Raw genomic sequence first — 19,900 nt, forward strand, 5'->3', positions numbered from 1 at the left:
TTTGATATTTAAGTCCAATTTTGTTACTCTAGATCCATTAGTGTAAAATTGGACCAGAACAATTTTTCCCCCAAAACAAAACAAAAAACCACCCCCCCGCCCCCCAGCCAAAATAAAGCTTTCCTAACTGGTAAAGGTGGCTGACTGTGCAGAGACTGTTTTTGCAAACAATGCTGAATACTGATTTTCCTTCTGGAAATCTGAAATTTCAGTAGGTCCTGGCAAACAGTGCCTATGTACCCTAAGTCTCTAATAGGTTTCCCTAGGCAAAAACATCACACATATGTTGCTACATTTTCATTGCTGGGGAAGAGCGAGCTGTGTGATCATTCACTTAAGAGAAAAAGTGTAAGGAAGCCTGCAGATAGATTTCTCCAGATTTCATCAGTATGGAATCTCCTTTATGGATTCCCGGATCTCCTTTATAATCCAGCTGTGTAACTTTATGCCTACATAATGTAATAAATATTAGTTGTGAGTACAACTATATGCTAAGTCCTATGAATTCATTTAACAAATCTCAGAACCTGAGTTGTTCTGAGGTCCTGACACTGCATCAAAACTCAAATGCCAAGGGCGCCTGCGTGGCTCAGTGGGTTAAGCCGCTGCCTTCGGCTCAGGTCATGATCTCAGGGTCCTGGGATCGAGTCCCACATTGGGCTCTCTGCTCAGCGGGGGAGCCTGCTTCCCTCTCTCTCTCTCTGTCAAATAAATAAATAAAATCTTAAAAAAAAAAAAAAAAAAAAACCTCAAATGCCAATGTGCATCAAGAGCAAAATGTACAAACTGTGGCATATTCCTGTAATAAAATACCTATAAAAATGAACCACCTTAGCTCTAAAATATAAAAGGGATTGAATCTGAAATTATGAAAAAGTAGTATTATGCCTTGTATGAAAGTTGACTCTTCTAAACTAAGACTGAGAAATCTTTTAAGGTGACAGTTCTCTTTATTTTTAAGGTTTTTTTTTTTTTTTTTTAAAGATTTTATTTATTTATTTGACACAGAGAGAGCACAAGCAGGGGAAGCAAGAGAGGGAAAAGCAGGCTTCCCTCAGAGCAGGGAGCCCAATCCCAGGACACTGGGATCATGATCTGAGCCAAAGGCATACGCTTAACTGACTGAGCCACCCAGGTGCCCCAAGGTTAGCGGTTCTTCAACTCCTAAACCTCAGACTCTCTCTAATTCATGTGGGTCATATATATCAATAATCCCAGTATTAAAAAGTTAAAGTTCAGTACTTGAAAACTATCTTTTACTAACCCATTTCAAAATAAATTTTCCCCAAAATGTAGTAAGAACGGCATTGTCTAAATTACAGTTTTGCAAGTCTTTTTAATATCTAGGTTATGAAAAGACACCTGCGAGAAGCTCTCCTATTTACTTCTGCATTTAATCCACTGCAACAACCTATATTACGCAGCTTCTAGAAAATTCCATGATATGCTCAGGATAAAGAAAGAATGAAAAGGTAAGTAACATCTTAGTACTATTATTTTTTATTTTTTTTAGGAAGGCTGCATGCACAGTGAGGAGCCCAATGCAGGGCGAGATCAAGAATCAGATGCTTAAACGGACTGTGCACCAGGTTGATCCATATCTTAGTATTATTATGAAAACAAGGGCACCTGGGTGGCACAGTTGGTTGAGCATCTGACTCTCAGTTTTGACTCAGGTCCTGATCTCAAGGTCGTGAGATTGAGCCCTACACTGGGTTTTGAGATCAGCAGAGTCTTCTTCAGATTCTCTCTCCCTCTCCCTCTGTCCCTCCCATCAGGCTCTCTCTCTAAAATAAATAAATAAATCTTAAAAAAAGAGTTAGGGGAAGAAAATAATTTTGACCTCCTGGACTTCCTGGAGAGGTCTGGGGACATCCCAGGAGTCCCTGATTACAATGAGAACTACAACGTTAAGGCTTAGTACTGTGACTTGTAAAGGTCAACATGCACGACCACAGGGTACTTTTTCAAGAAGTTATCTTGAAGAATTCAATTTACAAAAATACTTAACTGTCAGTACTTTCCTTATATACACTAAGAGTCAAACCCCACCCAAATGTCTTATGTTAGAACATCATTACCTCACTCACTATAGTACACTGAAAATTCTAAAGAAAAGTCCATCTGCATGAGGAGCTGAAGAATGTAATCCTTTGATACTATTCAGACTCTGAGACTTAAAATTTTACAAATTACTGTTCTGAAAATTAAACTCCCTGCTTTTCTTTTCTCTTAGGTTTGGAAACAATATGCTGGACCCTGAATATATGCCAAATATATTGTTACAAAACCTTATATTAACTTGGTTGAACCTCAGTCTTAAGACAAATTCAAAGCTGCTTACTGGAATTAAATCAACACCCTAAGAAATAAGGTAAACATTCTAGATTTGTTTCTTGAATAAACACTATTATCCATAATTGAAACCCATAGTTCTATATTTCCATACAAGTTACATAACTGAATTAGTCTGTAGATTTTGCCACATTGCTACAGGTTTGCTAGCTGGGGCTCAGAGCCACATACTTAAGTAGCTGTGGACAGCAACACTATACTTACCACCAGTGCTAGAACAAGAGTCCGCACCTTCTCCCCAATCTCAGGTGAGATGTCATTGCCAAACTGTTGCAGAGTGGTAAGGAAGCGTTTCAATTTGCTGAGCTGCCGAGCACCACAAGTGGCTGGCAATTGTTGATTTGTTAGTGCAGATGATGTGGAAGAGGCAGGACCATTGCTGAATCTCTGTGGTGGTGATGGGGCACCATTCAGGGTAGGAGGAGAATGGTTGATGCCATTGCTTACTATAAAAGAAAGCCAAAATGAAAGACTGTGTAAGTGCAAATCACATAGACCTTAGTTAATTTCTTCTTGTTTGCATTAACTGTCGTTTATTCATCTGAATTTTGTAAAGCACATATTAAGATTATGTAAGAAACTTGTTTCTGCCTTCAATGAGACTACTACATCATGAGACAGACTACCAGGAAAAAATGTTAACAGAATAACAAAACGTGTTAAAATAGAAGAGTATGGAGTATTTTAAGAATACAGAGAATGGTCATCTAACTACAGTTGCTACGGGCAGGGGTAGGTAGGGTTAAGATTTCCTGCAACGGGTGTTGCATGAGATCAATCTGGTAGAACACGTATTTCCATTGACTGGACCCATGCACACATCTTTTACGTTCCATCTCCTTCCTTCCTACTCTTAGGGTTCCAAAGAAGTTAAAGAGTCAGTTACACTGTACATTATAATACATGTTACAATGTAGCATGCGAAGAGAAAACCCAGTTCTGTTTAAGTGAAAAATGTGGTGTTTTTTGTTTGTTTGTTTTTGGAGAAAGGGTTTTCTAGGCTATAGATTTAATGACCTATTCCTGCACTAAGATATGTATTTCATGGACCATTCAGAATATTCATGCCCAGCAGTTTCTCTGTGCCCCAACAGTGCTATATAAATGCTGCCAAATTCTTGGTCACTCTATAAAGCATGTTACAGACACTACACAGGACACCGACATTCCATTTTCCCATTGTTCTTAGTCATTTGTTGCTAAATTTTTTATTTTTTTTAATTTTTTTTTTTTTTTTTTAATTTATTTGAGAGAGACAGTGAAGAGAGCATGAGCGAGGAGAAGGTCAGAGAGCGAAGCAGACTCCCCATGGAGCTGGGAGCCTGATGTGGGACTCGATCCCGGGACTCCAGGATCACGCCCTGAGCCGAAGGCAGTCATCCAACCAACTGCGCCACCCAGGCGTCCCAATTTGTTGCTAAATTTTAATTTGGAACACCACCTTAAAGCTAAGTTCTTGGAGATATTAAGTAAATTTCTCCTTCACTGAACAGTGAAATAAAATTACCTGGTGCCTAAGTGTCAGTAGATTTTCACTTAATCATATACAGGCTTGTAAGTCTAGAAGGTAAAACTAAAACATATGTATAAAAACAAAAACAATTTAAGTCAAGACTTAAGCCAAATTAAAGAGCCCAATTATTTAATCTTTACCTAACTTAGAACTGACACTTACACTTATATTGGGCTCAATGCCAAGTCCTGAATCATGAAAAATCTTCCACTTCCCTTCTGCCAGCCATAGCTGGTCAGCCAGCCCTACTGCTCCTACTTTTTGACTGACCCTGATCCAAATTTGATCTGGCAAACTCTTCCTCATCTTACGTATGCTCAGAGATCACCTCTATTAAGAAATATTCTTGGGCACCTGGGTCGTTCAGTTGCTTAATTAAGGGTATGCCTTCAGCTCAGGTCATAATCCCAAGGTCCTGGGATTATCATCATTATCCTTATCCAAGGGTCCTACATCAGACTCCCTGTTCTGCAGGGGAGTCTGCTTCTCCCTCTCCTTCCCCACCCCCTACCCTGCTCATACTCTCTCTTAAAAAAATAAATAAAATCTTAAAAAAAAGGAGAGAGAGAGAGAGAGAGAAAGAAGCATTCTTTATTAGCTTCTGTTGCTGCACATTAAGGTAAACCCTGGTAGATTTTTTAACTCTTCTCTGTGTTACCTACAGATGCTTCCACTATGTTACTTACTTCTCTCTGTATTTGCACTGTCTTAATAGACTGTGTACTTCTTGATGAATACTGTTATAAATCTGTATACAGTGTAATTAGTCAGGTTTTGTAAACTGCCTATGCCATATATATATGGTTTTGTTCATTAGCCAGCGAAGTCTAAATGCTGAGGGAAAAACTGCTGAAGGATGCACTTCATGAAACACCAACAGCTAAGAAAGGGAGGTTGCATTTCTTCTTTACCTTCCATTAAAAGAGATCACTAGAACTATCGGAAGGGACAGCTTAACACTCAACCTCAGCAATCCAGAAAATTAGTTGCAATGATCTGCTATTTCTCTGTGTTCACAGAAAGGTCAAGTGGCATTGAAGAACAGCCCCCTTGGAAGAAACCCATAAAAATAATACATGACTGTGCTTTTTAGCCACTCTGACAACCAGACAGGCTTTTTCAGTCTCTTTTGTTCAAGTGTATGAGCACATTTTCCAAAATAAAACAGATCTAGCACCAAGCAGTCAGATATGAAGGTTAAAAAGGGCTGGGTTTACATATACATATTCCTACAGTCTGTTATTTTGAAATGTGAATGGCAGTCTAGGTTTAACTGTTCATTTCAAGACAGTACCTTTATCTAAGGACGTATAATATAAATAGAATTTTTAAAAGGATATAAAACTTTATTTCCTTCACTCTGGCTCAGACTTCTGCAGTTGCCACTAACTCAATTTCCAATGTTTTGGAAATATAATAATCAAAGCTTCTGTTAAAGCTGTACTTCCTAGATTCTTCTCTGGTCTTTTAAAATAACAAAAGCAAACCCCACAAAATGTGTGAGCAAAAATAATTGTGTAAACTTATGTAACGGCATTTAAAAAAGAAAATGCATACAGCACCTAGCACAGTACTCTGACGCACTGTGGGCACTCCACAAATAGCAAGTGTCTTCTGCTTTATGAGACAAAATATCTGTAAGAGAGTCATGAGGTACTGGAGGTATGGGCATGGAAAGGCAGAAAAACTCAGATTAAAATCGAGACATGTATGTATGTATGTTTAGATCCTACACTGGGTTTTCTTCTGATTTTTGTTTTGTTTAAGTATACACACGTGTAGGACTAACTGCGGAGTTAAAGGGCTTCTGAAGATTCAACTTTGGTAAATACTACCAAATAATTTTCTCATACTCAAACAATATATGAAGTGTTCAGGTAGTGCCACATATGCTCACCAAAACTTGGTAGTCTTTTCTACTTTGAACATTCTTTCAGAAGTAGACAGTATTACATTGGGTTTTAGTTTGCATTTCCTTGATGACTAGTAAAGCTGAACATCTATTATGTATTTACTGGTTAATATAATTCTTATGGACCAAATTATGTCCCCCACAAATTCCTATGTTGTAGTTCTAATCCCTAGGACCTCAGAGTATGACTGTATTTGGAGATAAGAGTTTTTAAAGGTTAAATGAGGTCATGTGCATGGTCCCTAATCCAGTATGACTATTGTCCTTGTAAGGCGAGGAAAGGATAGCTGGTATACATGTGTAGAGGCAAGGTCATGAGAAGATACAGTAGATGTGTAGCTATCTGCAAGCCAAGGAGAGAGGCCTCAGAAGACATCAAGCCTACTGATACCTTGATCTTGGACTTCTTTACTCCAGAACTGTGAAAAAAATAAATTTCTGTTGTTTAAGCCATTAGTCTATGGTATTTTGTTATGGCAACCCTGGCAAACTTAACACAATACTCAATCTCTTTTGTAAAGAGCCTTACCAGGGCACCTGGGTGGCTCAGTTGGTTAAGCCTCTGACTCTTGATTGTGGCAAAGGTCATGTTCTCAGGGTTGTAGGGTCAAGCCCTATGCTGGGCACGGAGCCGTCTTAAGATTCTCTCTCTCCCTCTCACTCTGTCCCTCCCCTCCTTTAAAAAAAAAAAAAAAAAAAAAAAAAAAGCCTTACCATGATAGCCCAAGCATACTTTTAGAAGTTATTTGGTAATTATATGAAAGTTATTTTGACTCCTATAAATCAATGTAATAATTTGTTTGTTTTTTCAAGTAAACTAATGGGGCCTGAACTCACCAATGTGAGATCAAGACCTGAGTGGAAATCAAGAGTCAGAAACTTAACCAACTGAGCCACATAGGCACCTCTCAATATAATAATTTAAAATCATTTTAGAGCCAAGAAATTAAAATAGCTACATACCAGCCAAAGTATGAAAACAGTATTTAGATCACTAAATTTCTAAATGCCGAAATTAGCTTAGCACTGTTCTCAGAGGGCAAAAGCAAATTTATAAAAGAAAGAAATAACCGGGGTGCCTAGGTGGCTCAGTGGGTTAAAGCCTCTGCCTTCGGCTTGGGTCATGATCTCAGGGTCCTGGGATCGAGTTCCGCACCGGGCTCTCTGCTCAGCGGGGAGTCTGCTTTCTCCTCTCTGTCTTGCCTCTCTGCCTATTTGTGATTTCTCTCTGTCAAATAAATAAAAATAAAATAAAAAAAAAGAACGAACGAACCATGTGTGTATATGTATGTCTATGTACATGTGTGTTAAGTATCTTATTTTTTAAAAAATGATTTTATTTGAGAGAGAGAGGGAGAAAGAGAAATAGAGTAAGAAAGAGCGTAAGAGGGGAGAAGGTCAGAGAGAGAAGCAGACTCCCCGCGGAGCTGAGAGCCTGATGCAGGATTCAATCCTGGGACTCTGGTATCATGACTGAGCTGAAGGTAGCGGCTTAACCAAGTGAGCCACCCAGGTGCCCTATATAAAGTATATTAACATTTATTTTGAAAATGTTGAACAGTATACACAGAAGGCTTAACAGCAAACAGTCACTTAGATCATTTAAATGTCAGTCTGAACCACAAACCCAAGTACATGAAGAGATCTCACATGCTGTAGGAGTAAATGACACTGGCCTGGGTCCTCCAGGATTTACTGGTGGCAGGGGTGGCATGGTGGGAGGTGAGGATCTTGACTGTATCTTCACTTCCACAGGAGATCCAGGCATTGCTGGCACTCTTTTCTCAGGACCAACTACAGAGAATAAAAGTAATGGAGGTCAGAGTCTTCTAGAAGATAATAAAAATCGTGACAATAATTTCAAATATAAACATTTTTCTAGAGACTGAGAAATGAAGAAGAGGCTTATTTTAACAGGCTGAATGGTAGCCCCCACAAGGTATCAAATGCAGTTCCCTCTTAGCCAAGTTTCACTTTCCACACTTTCGGTTATCTGCAGCCATGACAATCATGGTCTGGAAACAGACGAGTCTCCTTCTGATGTATAGTCAGAAGGTCAATGGCAGCCTACACTAGGCCATAATGCCTATGTTATTCACCTCATCACACAGGCATTTAATTATCTCCTATCACAAAAAGAAGGTTAAGTATGGTACAATAAGACACTGTGATAGAGGGAGAGAGACAATGAAAGAGAAACAACATTCACATAACTTTTATTACACTGCATTGTTACAACTGTCCTATTTTATTATTACTTACTATTGTTAACCTTAACCTCTTACTGTGCCTAATTTATAAATTAAGTTTTATTATAAGTATATAGGAAAAAACATTATATATATATGGTTTGTTACTATCTGCAGTTTCAGCTATCCCCTGGGATCTTAGAATGTATCCCCTACGGATAAGGGATGGGGGTGGGAGTCTACTATACTTCTTAATCCTTTCAACTGGGAACATTTGTTTATTTGGAAAAAGGGTCTTCGAAGATGTACTTAAGGATCTTGAGAGGAAAAGTTCATGTAGGTGGGCTCTAAATCCATTATGAACAATATGCTCACAAGAAGAGTTGAAAAGAAACATTCACAGGGGAAGACTATCCAAAGAAGACATGGCTGCACAATGAGAATGCAATGGGACAATGATGGCAAAGACCAGAGTGGTGCCATCTATAAAGCCAAGAAATGTCAAGGACTATTAGCAACCACCAGAAGCTCGGGGACAGGTATGGACTAGATTTTTCCTCAGAGGTCCCAAAGAGGAATCAACTCTACTTACACCCTGACTGTGGCCTTCTGGCCTCCTGAAAAGTGAGAGATCGTTGTTGTCTTAAGCTACTGAATTTGTGGAACTTTATTATAGCAATCAAAGGAAACTAAAACAAGCCAGCAAGGTCAAGGGGTAACATCACCTAAAAGTTAATATTGAGGATAGTAGCTGAGAAAGGAAGAAACCAGGTTACAAGTTCAGCTAATGTCAGCTGCATTCTTTACTTCTCTTTATAAATCAATCAAATTAATGGGGGTGAGGGGTGGGGCCAGTAGGATTCAATGGCATGGCATGGAAATAGAATCATAATCAGTTATATATAAATAAATGATAAAGTACTAATTTTTACATATATCAACTACAGTAAGTAGGAAAAAAAAGATGGAGTCAACATCCTTGACAATAGCAATGTAAATATCATTTATGATGTATTTATCCCAAAAGATGAAAAGTAGAGCTGAATCTAAACTAGGCACAAGCTACTTCACCATGGGGACAACTGATAAGCAGCTATTTAATTAACAGTGGACAACAAATTTAAGAAAGAGCAATCACACAGATTAGACTTAATGACATTATAAATAGGTTTGGGCTGGAGTACTTGGGTGGCTCAGTTAAGCATCCAACTTCTGATCTCAGCTCAGGTCTTGATCTCAGGGTTGGGGATTTAAGCACTGCCCTGAGCTTTTTATTTTTATTTTTATTTTTTTTTAAGATTTTATTTCTTTGACAGAGAGAGAAATCACAAGTAGGCAGAGAGGCAGGCAGAGAGAGAGAGGGGAGGAAGCAGGCTCCCTGTGGAGCAGAGAGGGAGCCTTCCCCCTCTCTCTGCCTGCCTCTCTGCCTACTTGTGATATCTCTCTCTGTGTCAAATAAATAAATAAATAAAATCTTAAAAAAAAAAAGTCTGAGCGAATTATCAATAGGACCTGGTACTGAGGTGTAATATTCTAATACCTTCACGGTTGTTTGTTCCCCACTAAAGAGAACATGTTACATATGTGGTTAATAACTGGGCCAGGGTCACCATAATCACCTTTAAACTGAACTATGTTCCTAACAGTTAACTCCAAGCCTTTCACTTAAGTACTATGAATTTATTCTCTAATAACGGTGAATTCAAAGCACAAGAAATGGACATACCCAAGGTTCAAATGAGAATGTTTCAAAGATTTCTTTCTTTCTGTGAGATCATAGCTATAGACAAAATACATTCATGACACCGGCAACAAGGCACCATCTTCACACATTCGTAAGCATGTTCTAATGAGGAAAATATCACTAAATATTATTTTTATGTTTCAGCTTGCAGTGGCATATTTTGGGAAGACATATAGTGACTCCATAAAGTCCATCAAGGAAGTAATGCCCTCAAGTTACAAAACCCCCAACAAAATGTGCAACTGTCAGAGAGCCATGTGGGCAACACTCTGCCAGCTCTTCCCATCTCTCCGTCCAGGACATTTTCTTTGTGAAATTGATGGTCGTCCTGTCTGATTAGTGGACTAATGAGCTGTTGCGTTTGCCTTTTTCTTCTTGACAGTATTTTTCTCAATGCCCTTCAAAGAATGGTTGACACGTTTCCAGCTCTTCCATCTGGGGCCCAGCTTTCTGGAGGGTGGGGGAAAAGGGAAGGAAGGAACTGACAGTTGTCTCGCACTGTAATGTGTTGTGTACAGTGTGCAACAACCTAGAGGGAGCTTTTCTTCAGACCACCTGCCTTTACAGCAAGGGCGCCAAAGGCCTGAGGAGGACTTAACAACAAGATGTGTTTTAACATTCAGCACTTGGCAGAATGAAAAACAGAGAGGAGCCTGAGCCCAACTGCAGAACACTGAATTATATACCAACTGAAAGCTTGGATACTGGGCAAAACCCAGCCCCCGGAGTACTGTTTACAGATGAAAACTACCCATATCTCTTGTTCACATCACTACTCACAAACCTGCAACACTAGTGTAATTCCTCATGTTTTAGTAACATCGTCTAATATAAAAAGCATGGGTCTGGAGACTGAAGCCAGTGTGAATTCTTATTTATAAACAACATGGCTTTATCAAGTCATTTCACATTTCTGGGTCATTTTCAACAAATGTACAGTAAGAGATAGTAAATCCGACCTGGTAGGAAAGATGTAAGGGTAAGAGATAATGCCTAGACTAGTGCTGAGTTAAAGAGAAGGTACACAGAAAAGAAAAATGATTAGAAAATAGGGAGCCTAGTGTCAAGTTCTGCATTTCACACCTAACTAGCCATCTGACCATGTCCAAGTTAATATTAACAGTTGATTTCCATGGGAAAAGGGTATACTATTAACAGTTAATCTACCTAACCTCAGCAATATTACATGGAATGAAACAGCTGCAGAAGCATCAAGTACAACATAAGGGGGTATTTTGTTGGAGGCTGGGTGGCATGAAGCCCTTCATGATGTGAGAAATATATCCAAGTGGTTTATAAACCTGACAAAGTCAACAGCTGCTCAGAAGGTAGATAAGGGGTATGTTACAAAGTAGGCATTTTCACCCTGTGCTTGGTGACTGTGTCATGCCTGTATGTCATCACTGTTACAGTGACTTCATTTCTACATTCTACTATGATATAATAGTATTTTATATTCTAACTGAATTCCTTAAATGAACCAACCATCCCTTGAGCTTTTTTCAATTCCAGAGAACCTTAGATACTCTTCAAAGACAAGAAATTCCTTTCTTTCAAGGGGGTCTTTGAGCCCATAAACACCACTACTTGGATTATCAAAGAGAAATAAGGTCTTCAAAACTAGAACCTCATAATAATCCTTAGTTCTGTCATAAAGGTTCAACTTGATTCTAAACATAGATTTGGGGATGCCTGGGTGGCTCAGTGGTTAAGTGTCTACCTTCAGCTCGGGTCATGATCCTGGGGTCTTGGGATCAGGCCCCACATCAGGCTCCCTGCTCGGTGAGGAGCCTACTTCTCCCTCTCTTGCTCCCACTGCTTATGCTCTTTCACTCTCTCTGTCAAATAAACAAATAAAATCTTAAAAAAAAAAAAAAACCCCGCAGATTTTAAGATTTAAAGTAACTAGTAATTTAGTCACTTATGAGTTTGTGTTTTATTTTGAAGATTTGTACATATATGGCCTAAAAAAATAAAATTCGAACATATGACCACATGCATATCCAAGATCATTGATGCTTTCACACCTAACCCTGTAGAGACAAACAATTTGAGCTCGAGAGGAGGAGCAAACATGGAAAAGTATGTCTGAATAATGTTTACTTCTCTATCATGCAATATGCTATGCAGATCATGAAAACACAAAACCAATGAAAACCAGAACACAGTAATAAACAGCTGTGTGACAGCAGTGCTTTTCCCCTCCCCACACAGGAATGTGAACAATCAGACATGAAACTACGAAGTGGAAGTCTTCTGTAGCTCTAAGATACTGAACATAAACATAAACCCCAGACAAACATTATTAGAAGAATCCCACATGCTAAAATAGCCCACAAATGAGAGCATTTACAAATCTTTATAAACTGCCTTTAAAGTTTTAAAAAATTACTTTGAGGCTGACAATGGAACTATAAATAGAAAAGACATAAATGCTTTATCACTTACTAGTCTTCTATGATAATGGTTTTCCTCATCTGTCCCTAGGACACTTCCAACACAAGGTTACTATGTGTGGTACCATAATATATGTAATAATGGCCAGTACACAGTAGACACTCTTCCATGTCTGCTTGAATTAGATTAAAAAGCTATTATAATTAAGAATTTCATCTGGCCATTGAGATGTTTATCTATGCTATGCTTTGGGAGGAAAAAGATATGGTCAGCGCTACTGATTATCATCACTTAGAAAAAATGAGATGAATACAGATCTTTCACATGTAAACAACAGAATTACTGATCATTCCAAACATGCTAAGGAAGCCATCACACCTATCTCTTTAAAAAAAAAAAAAAAAAAATCAGGGGCACCTGGGTTGCTCAGTCCGTTAAAGATCTGCCTCTGCCTCCAGCTCAGGTCATGATCCCAGGGTCCTGAGACTGAATCCCACATTCTCTTTTCTCCCTCCACCTCTACTGCTAAGCCTGCTTCTACTTTCTCTCTCTCTCTCTGTCAAACAAATAAAAATCTTTAATTAATTAAAACAAAGTGAAATAAAAATCAGACTCCTAACCTAAGAAAAAATTGAGAAGGTTTAGACATAATTATCTTTGAGGGCAGAGGCAAAAACAGATGATTTTCTTTTCGGCATGTGTAAGTATGTATTTATATGGTTCAGAAATCAATATAATACAAAAAGAAATATTCCTTGCTCCTGTTCCCCCGAGCCCCACCTCATAGGCAGCCATTTTAACTGGTTTCTTATGTATCCTTCCATTCTTTCTCTGTGTACAAAGAGCAAGCACAAATGTTAAATCCTATCCCACCCCCATTTATACAAAGAAAGTATAATGATATTAAGCTGAATGTCCCAAATAATGGCCTCTATGCAGCCACGCCTTTTCCAATGCATCAGAAGTGGGATCTATTTCCCTATCCCCTTAATCTGGCCAGGCCCTCTGACTTGCTTTGACCAATGTAATGTGACAGAAGTAACAGAGTGCCAGTTCTGAGCCTCTCTTGGAACCCTGACCCTGCTATGAAAGCATCCAGACTCATCTGCTGCAGGATGAGACCACATGGGGAAGAGATGAGTTGTAACAGCTAAGGCCAGCTGATCCCTAAACCCGTGAGAGCCTAGACTAGTCAGTCTGGTCTGCAGCTAGCTGACTTCAGACATATGAATACGAACAACCAAGAGAAGAAGAAGTGTCTGACTCACAGGTATAAGCAACAAAAATAAAAAATAAAAAACTTAAAATGTTTTAGGCCACCAAGTTTTAATGTGTCAGCAAGAGACTACTAGGCAATGAACAGATCAGTATCACAAACTGTACTCCTCAGTTTTTTTCAGTTGTTCTTTTGTTTTGTTTGTATGTCCTGCAAGTTTAATTCTATAACCTTTTTTCGTTAACAGATGCATGATATTCCACACCATGTGGACATACCATAGCTTATTTAAACAATCCCCTACTGACAAATAATGGGATTATCTGTAATCATTTGCAGCTAATTTTGAGGCTCTCTAGATCCCTTGTTAGTGACTGCACTGTTATTTGCCAAGCTTTGGGGAAGAGATCAAAGAAGACAGGACCCTTGGGGCACCTGGGTGACTCAATCAGTTAAGCGGCTGCCATCGGCTCAGATCATGATCCCAGAGTCCTGGGATCAAGCCCCACATTAGGCTCCCTGCTCAGTGGAGAGTCTGCTTCTCCCTCTCCCTCTGCCTGCTGCTTTGCCTACTTGTGCTCTCTGCCAAATCAATCAATCAATCAGACAATCAATCTTAAAAGAAGAAGAAGAGGAGGAGAAGAGGAGGACAGGGCCCTGAGTTATGGGAAACACATATACTGAAATGTCTTCAAAGTACTAAGAAAATAAAGTAGTAGAGACATTACCATGTATGAAAGCCAAAGACATCTTTATGGAGCATTAAGTACTTCAGTGGAAAGGCTACGTGAACTTGCCAGGTAGCAGATAAGGACAAAAGCATGAAACATCTAGTATAAACAGTGTCCCTAAAGTTGGGATCAGAACCAAGGTAAAAATCAAAAAGGACTTCTTTGCCCACCATCTCTCTTCAACCATTGCCAAGGATAAGGAAATGCTCTGAATGTGTTACTGTCAGATGAGAAACATTTCCAAAATTGACAATTCTAATCTGCTAAAGTTAGAGGAAAGCAAATCAAAATTACTGTTGCACTTGCAGGCTTGTAAGGCTGGCTAAGCTGAGTGTGGGCACAGCACCTGTTTAAGGATGAGCATTTCCCATCCATGTACCTCTACCACGAGCCCAGCAACACATCCAATTTTCTAGTAACATGCAGGCTTCATATGCAGAGACAGCCAGGAGTAACTGTTTACGATGACAGATAATTTATCATTCAACAAAAATTGAGGCATATGGACTCAAGTAGAGAACTACCAGAAAATGTGTTCGAAGGCACCTTGAAGACATAGCTGCATTAGAGCAAAATCAATGCTTTATGCCAACAATAGGGATTGCAAAAACAAATTTTCATTCTGCATTTATAAAGACATAAAGAAAATTAATTTATCGAATATATTCTCATAGGTCAGGATCAGCAGACTTTTTCTACTAAGAGCAAGAGTAAGTATTTTTGGCTTTGTGGACCATATGGTCTCTGTCACAACTATTCAACTCTACTGTTATAGCATATTCTAGACAATCCACAAAGGAATGGGCTTGGCTGTGTTCCAATAAAACTTTACTTACAAAATAGGCATTGGGCCATAGTTTACTGACCCCTGCAATAGCTGATTAAAAAACTGGGAAAATTAAATTTCTAATTCTTAGTTTATTTACATGCCTATAAAGTCTATTTTACAGCACCCATTGAAGTGGTTCATCTGAATAACATTTTTATTCTCTTAAGACTAGATATAGAGATGGCTGGATGGCTCAGCTGGTTAAACATCTGCTTTCAGATCAGGTCATGATCCCGGGGTCAGTGACTCGAGCCCTGTGTCGGGTTCTCTACTCAGTGGGCAGCCTGCATATCCCTCTGCCTCCCACGTGTGCTCTCTCTCAAATATAAAATCTTAAAAAAAAAAAAAGACTAGATTTAAGAAAGTTTACTTATGACCTCCAAGGAAAATGACAGACAAAATTATTAAAAAAAAAAAACATTATTTAAAGGTAGAACACTAACATGGAGTTAGAGCTAGCTGAGGAGTGGTCAAGATTTAAGGCTAGTTATCTGGTGTTCTTCCAAAAATCAGAGAGACCTAAAAGAAGAACCTCAAAGATGACTAGCAAACTGTGAAGGATCACTTGTTTCATGATGATGCTAATTTCCTCCCTAGGCATCTCTCTATTCTCTATCTTCTACCAGTGCCATCTAATCCCAGACACAGACATGCAGAGTATATAAATAACTCTAATAACTTGGTAACAACAAACACAGAATGAGCAAGGGACATTTAGAGAGACAATTCCCAAAAGAAAATTCACAAGTGGCTGATAAGGACATAAAAAGATGCTTAGTGTACTAGTTACCAAAGAAACAAATTATAATACCACAACGAAAAGGAACATACTACTGGTAACTTATATCCAACAATATGGATGAATGTCAATTAGGCTAAGTGAAAGATGCCAGACACACAACAGAACTACATACCATATTATCCTATTTATATAAAACTTGAGACAAGGGCGCCTGGGTGGCTCAGTGGGTTAAGCCACTGCCTTCGGCTCAGGTCATGATCTCGGGGTCCTGGGATCGAGTCCCGCATCGGGCTCTCTGCTCAGCAGGGAGCCTGCTTCCTCCTCCTTCTCTCTCTACCTGCCTCTCTGCCTACTTGTAATCTCTCTCTGTCAAATAAATAAATAAAATCTTTAAAAAAAAAAAAAACTTGAGACAAAATTAGTAACAAAAAGCAGATGAGTGAGCCACTCAGATGCCTGAGTGTCTCAGTTGTTTGGAGTCTGCCTTCGGCTCACACCATGATTCCAGAATCCTGGGATAGAGCCCAGCATCCGCATCAGCACTGAGCTCCCTGCTCCCTGATTAGCAGGAAGCCTGTTTTTTTTTTTTTTTTTAAAGATTTTATTTATTTATTTGACAGACAGAGATCACAAGTAGGCAGAGAAGCAGGCAGAGAGAGAGGAGGAAGCAGGCTCCCCGCGGAGCAGAGAGCCCGATGCGGGGCTTGATGCCAGGACCCTGGGATCATGACCTGAGTTGAAGGCAGAGGCTTTAACCCACTGAGCCACTCAGGTGCTCCAGGAAGCCTGTTTCTTCCTCTCCCACTCCCCCTACCTTGTGTTCCTCTCTCACTGTGTCTCTCTGTCAAATAAATAAATAAAATCTTTAAAAAACAACAACAACAAAAAGCAGAGTAGCTGACTGGGACCGATGGAACGAAATGGACTACACAGGGGCATGTTAGGAGGCACGATAAATCTTTTTATAGTGATGCAAACAGTCTATATCCTGACTGTAATGATGCTAACACAATTATATACAATAGTTAAAACTCAAACTATAAACATGAAATGAGTAAATTTTATTCTATCTGAATTATACCACAGTAAAGGTGAGAAAAAATTAGCAAACCAAAACAGCAATTCTTTTTTATATAATCAAAATCAAGGTCAGCTTATCCAAGAAATCAAGGATAATTTTAAGTATTTAAAATCCAATATAATCCAACATACTAAAAGATTAAAAGAAACCCCTTAAAATCACCTCAATAATTACAGAAAAAGCATCTGGTTAAGACCCAATTTCTACTCATGAACAAAACTAGAAACAGAAGATCAATTCCTTAACTTGATAAAGGTTATCTTCCAAAAACCCATACAAAATGTCATACATATTGGTGAAGTATTACATACGCAATGCCTTTCAGCTCAGAATGGAGATAAATCAGTAATTCTATTCAACAAGAGTCAAGCCAAAGCAGCAGGACAGTTAAGACGAAATAAGAAAGAATGGGTATTAAGGATCTGAAAGGAAGAAATGAAACTGTCCTTCTATACACACCAGATGATTTTCTGTACAGAAAACCAAAAGAATTTACCACCTATGTATTATCAGATTATGCAGGTTCAGCAAGACTGTTAGACAGAAGTTCAATATTTTAAAAATTAACTGTATTCTTAGATCTTGGCAAGCAAACATTAATTTCAAAAAGGTATGAATTACAACAAAAATGATAAACCATCTACAAATAAGCTTAACACAAAATATATAAGACCTTTACGAAGAATGTAAGTAGACTGAAAAGACATAAAAGAGATTTAAATAGAAAGAGCTATCATGTTTATGGATGGGAAAATTGTCACCAATATTTTTCTCTTCATTTTAATATATAAACTTAGTGCAATTCTTATTACATGCCAGCAAGATTTTTAGTGTAACCTGATGAGCAAATACTAAAATTAAGGTTCAAATGTTAACATGTTAAATGTCTAGCAACAAAGAACACACAATTAAGCTGTAGCATATTCACAAATGAAATAGTACTACTGAAATATGTCAACAAGAGCTCTATATATTGAAAGGATAAATCCCAAAACAAAGTAGTAATACTGGGTAAAAACAAACAAACAAAAAACATGTTGCAAGAGAAAGATGGACAGTGCAATACTTTAAAAGTCTAAAACCACAAAAATCTACATATGGTAAGGGATCAATCTACATATGGTATACTTACTATGCATACGTAGTAGAAATCTTTTTTAAAACATGGGAATAATAAACATCAAATTCAGGATAATGACTACTGCAAAGGGACAAAACTAACTGAATCAGGTAGTTACAAATTATAGTTCTAATGTTTACTTCTTTGACATATCTGAAGCAAAATAAAAGACAAACCACTAAATTTTCGTAGAGCTAAGGGTGGGTGCTTAAGTATTTGCTATGCTGTGTGGCTGCAATGGGGAAAATGGTTAAGATCACAATAAAAGAGGAGACTATTCCTAGGGTTGTTTCAATGAGAGATGATTGTGGCCTGAGGCTGGAGCAGCACAGAAATGGGAAAGGGGGGGGTGGATTTCAAAGATATTTCGAGTTAGAATAAATAGGATTTGTTGGTTGATTAGATGTTGAGGTTAAGACAAGTGACCAAGACAGAGACCAGTAGGAGAGTCTACTGGAAGGGAGAGATGATGAGTTCAGTTTTGTACACAATTGCTTTTACGATGCCTCAGATGGAGAGGAAAGACGAGTGGAGTAAAATGGGAAGAAACAACTTTGAATCCTGATTGTACTCCCAATTTTTCAGCTGTGGAACCTTGGACAAGTCACTCTCGAGTCCTGCTTTCCTCCTCTAGAACATGGAAGAAAGATGTGGAAAAGCCATAAAGTAACCAGTGAGAAAGTGCTCTATTACACTACTGAAAAAGGAGGTATTACTAGACACTATCCATCAGTAATGTATTAACGATCATTATGCCACTATATGTTGGAAGTAACTAACGGGTCTCCTCCAGTGCTAATTACTTTAATATTTAAAGATATGTTGTAATTGCCTGCCAACATCAAGACCCTGTTGATAACCTTAATGCAAGTTAAAAGCAGCAGCAACACAGCTGACTTGATAATGTAAATAGGGAAAAGTGAAATATGGATTTCTGCTTCCCAGCTCCAGCAAATGTTTATTTGGAATAATACAGTTATCTACTCCAACTGCACACCATCTGTTTCAAGTCTCCACGAAGTTATTATTTCTCACATGAACAGAAATGACTTAAAACTACATTTGATTAGCATCTTGTCTTCCCATGGAGGTTACCCCTACTACAACCTTAATCTACTGAGTATCAGCCTCTGAATATTGTGCAGCATTATTGTTCTGGCCAAACACATACAGCCCAAGTCGGTAACTCAGAGATTGGAGACTCTGATAAGCTAACTGTAGTCCTGGTCAAATAAAATTGTTCTTAGGTGTTTTACTGGAGACAAGGAAAAACTAACAATTTCTCACACAGCTAGTTAATGGCTTTCCTAATAATCAAACCCTGGTCTCTCTGGTTCCATCTACCAATGCATCTGTGGTACAATTTCTCTGGAGCACAGAACCTTCTAGAATAATCCATCAGTAAATCCTGACAGGTCAGCTCTAAAATACATCATTTTATATTGGTCATCCCATCTCCACTGTTTCACTTTAGCTCAAGCCACTGTTACCTCACCTATACTACTGCAACTGCCTAACCTTCCTACTTTTGCTCTTGTCCTTTCCAAGCCATTCTGCATGTAGCAGCCAAAGTGTTGAATTAAAAACCTCAACTGGGGTGCCTGGTTGGCTCACTTGACAAGCATAGACTCTTGATTTCAGAGTTATGAGTTTAAGCCCCATGTTGGGCACAAACTTAAACTAAAAATTTAAAAAATATTAAATAAAAGACTTTTTAAAATTTTAAAATCCTCAAGTAGTTCTTTTTACAGATCTATGTAAACTGTTGTAATGGCTTTCAAATGCTCTTACAATAAAACACAAACTCTACTTTGGCTTAAATGCAATGGTTTGTTCAGCAGTTCTCAAAATGTGGTCTGGGAACTCTTGGGGATTCTAGAACCTTTGGGGTGTGTTTGGGTGGACAATTTTCATAATACGTTGTCTGATTTCTTTTTTTTTTCCCCATTGTCTCATTTCTTTACTCTTACTCTTTTGAGTGTACAGTAGTCTTTTCCAGTGACTACACAATGAATGACCACACAGAATTCCATGCAGAAGCAAATGAGAATCCAGTTATCTTCTATTAAGC

The 19,900-nt window shown here is 38.5% G+C and overlaps 1 protein-coding gene across 6 annotated transcripts in view; it reads right to left on the minus strand.

Moving 5' to 3' along the window:
- The window catches only part of CBFA2T2 (CBFA2/RUNX1 partner transcriptional co-repressor 2), a 159,319-nt gene that overhangs the window by 43,654 nt on the left and 95,765 nt on the right, over nt 1-19,900 (minus strand). For 5 of the 6 annotated variants that reach the window (XM_044263235.1, XM_044263237.1, XM_044263233.1 and 2 more), the window contains exons 2-3: nt 7,431-7,574; nt 2,560-2,801 (exon numbers count right to left, since the gene is read on the minus strand). In XM_044263235.1, coding sequence (XP_044119170.1) covers nt 2,560-2,801; nt 7,431-7,548 — 360 coding nt within the window. In that variant the 5' untranslated portion in view covers nt 7,549-7,574. The remainder of the gene's footprint in view (nt 1-2,559; nt 2,802-7,430; nt 7,575-19,900) is intronic. The other variant, XM_044263234.1, reaches the window with a different exon arrangement.

This window comes from Neovison vison, chromosome 8 (assembly GCF_020171115.1).
Source record: "Neovison vison isolate M4711 chromosome 8, ASM_NN_V1, whole genome shotgun sequence".
NCBI lineage: Eukaryota > Metazoa > Chordata > Mammalia > Carnivora > Mustelidae > Neogale > Neogale vison.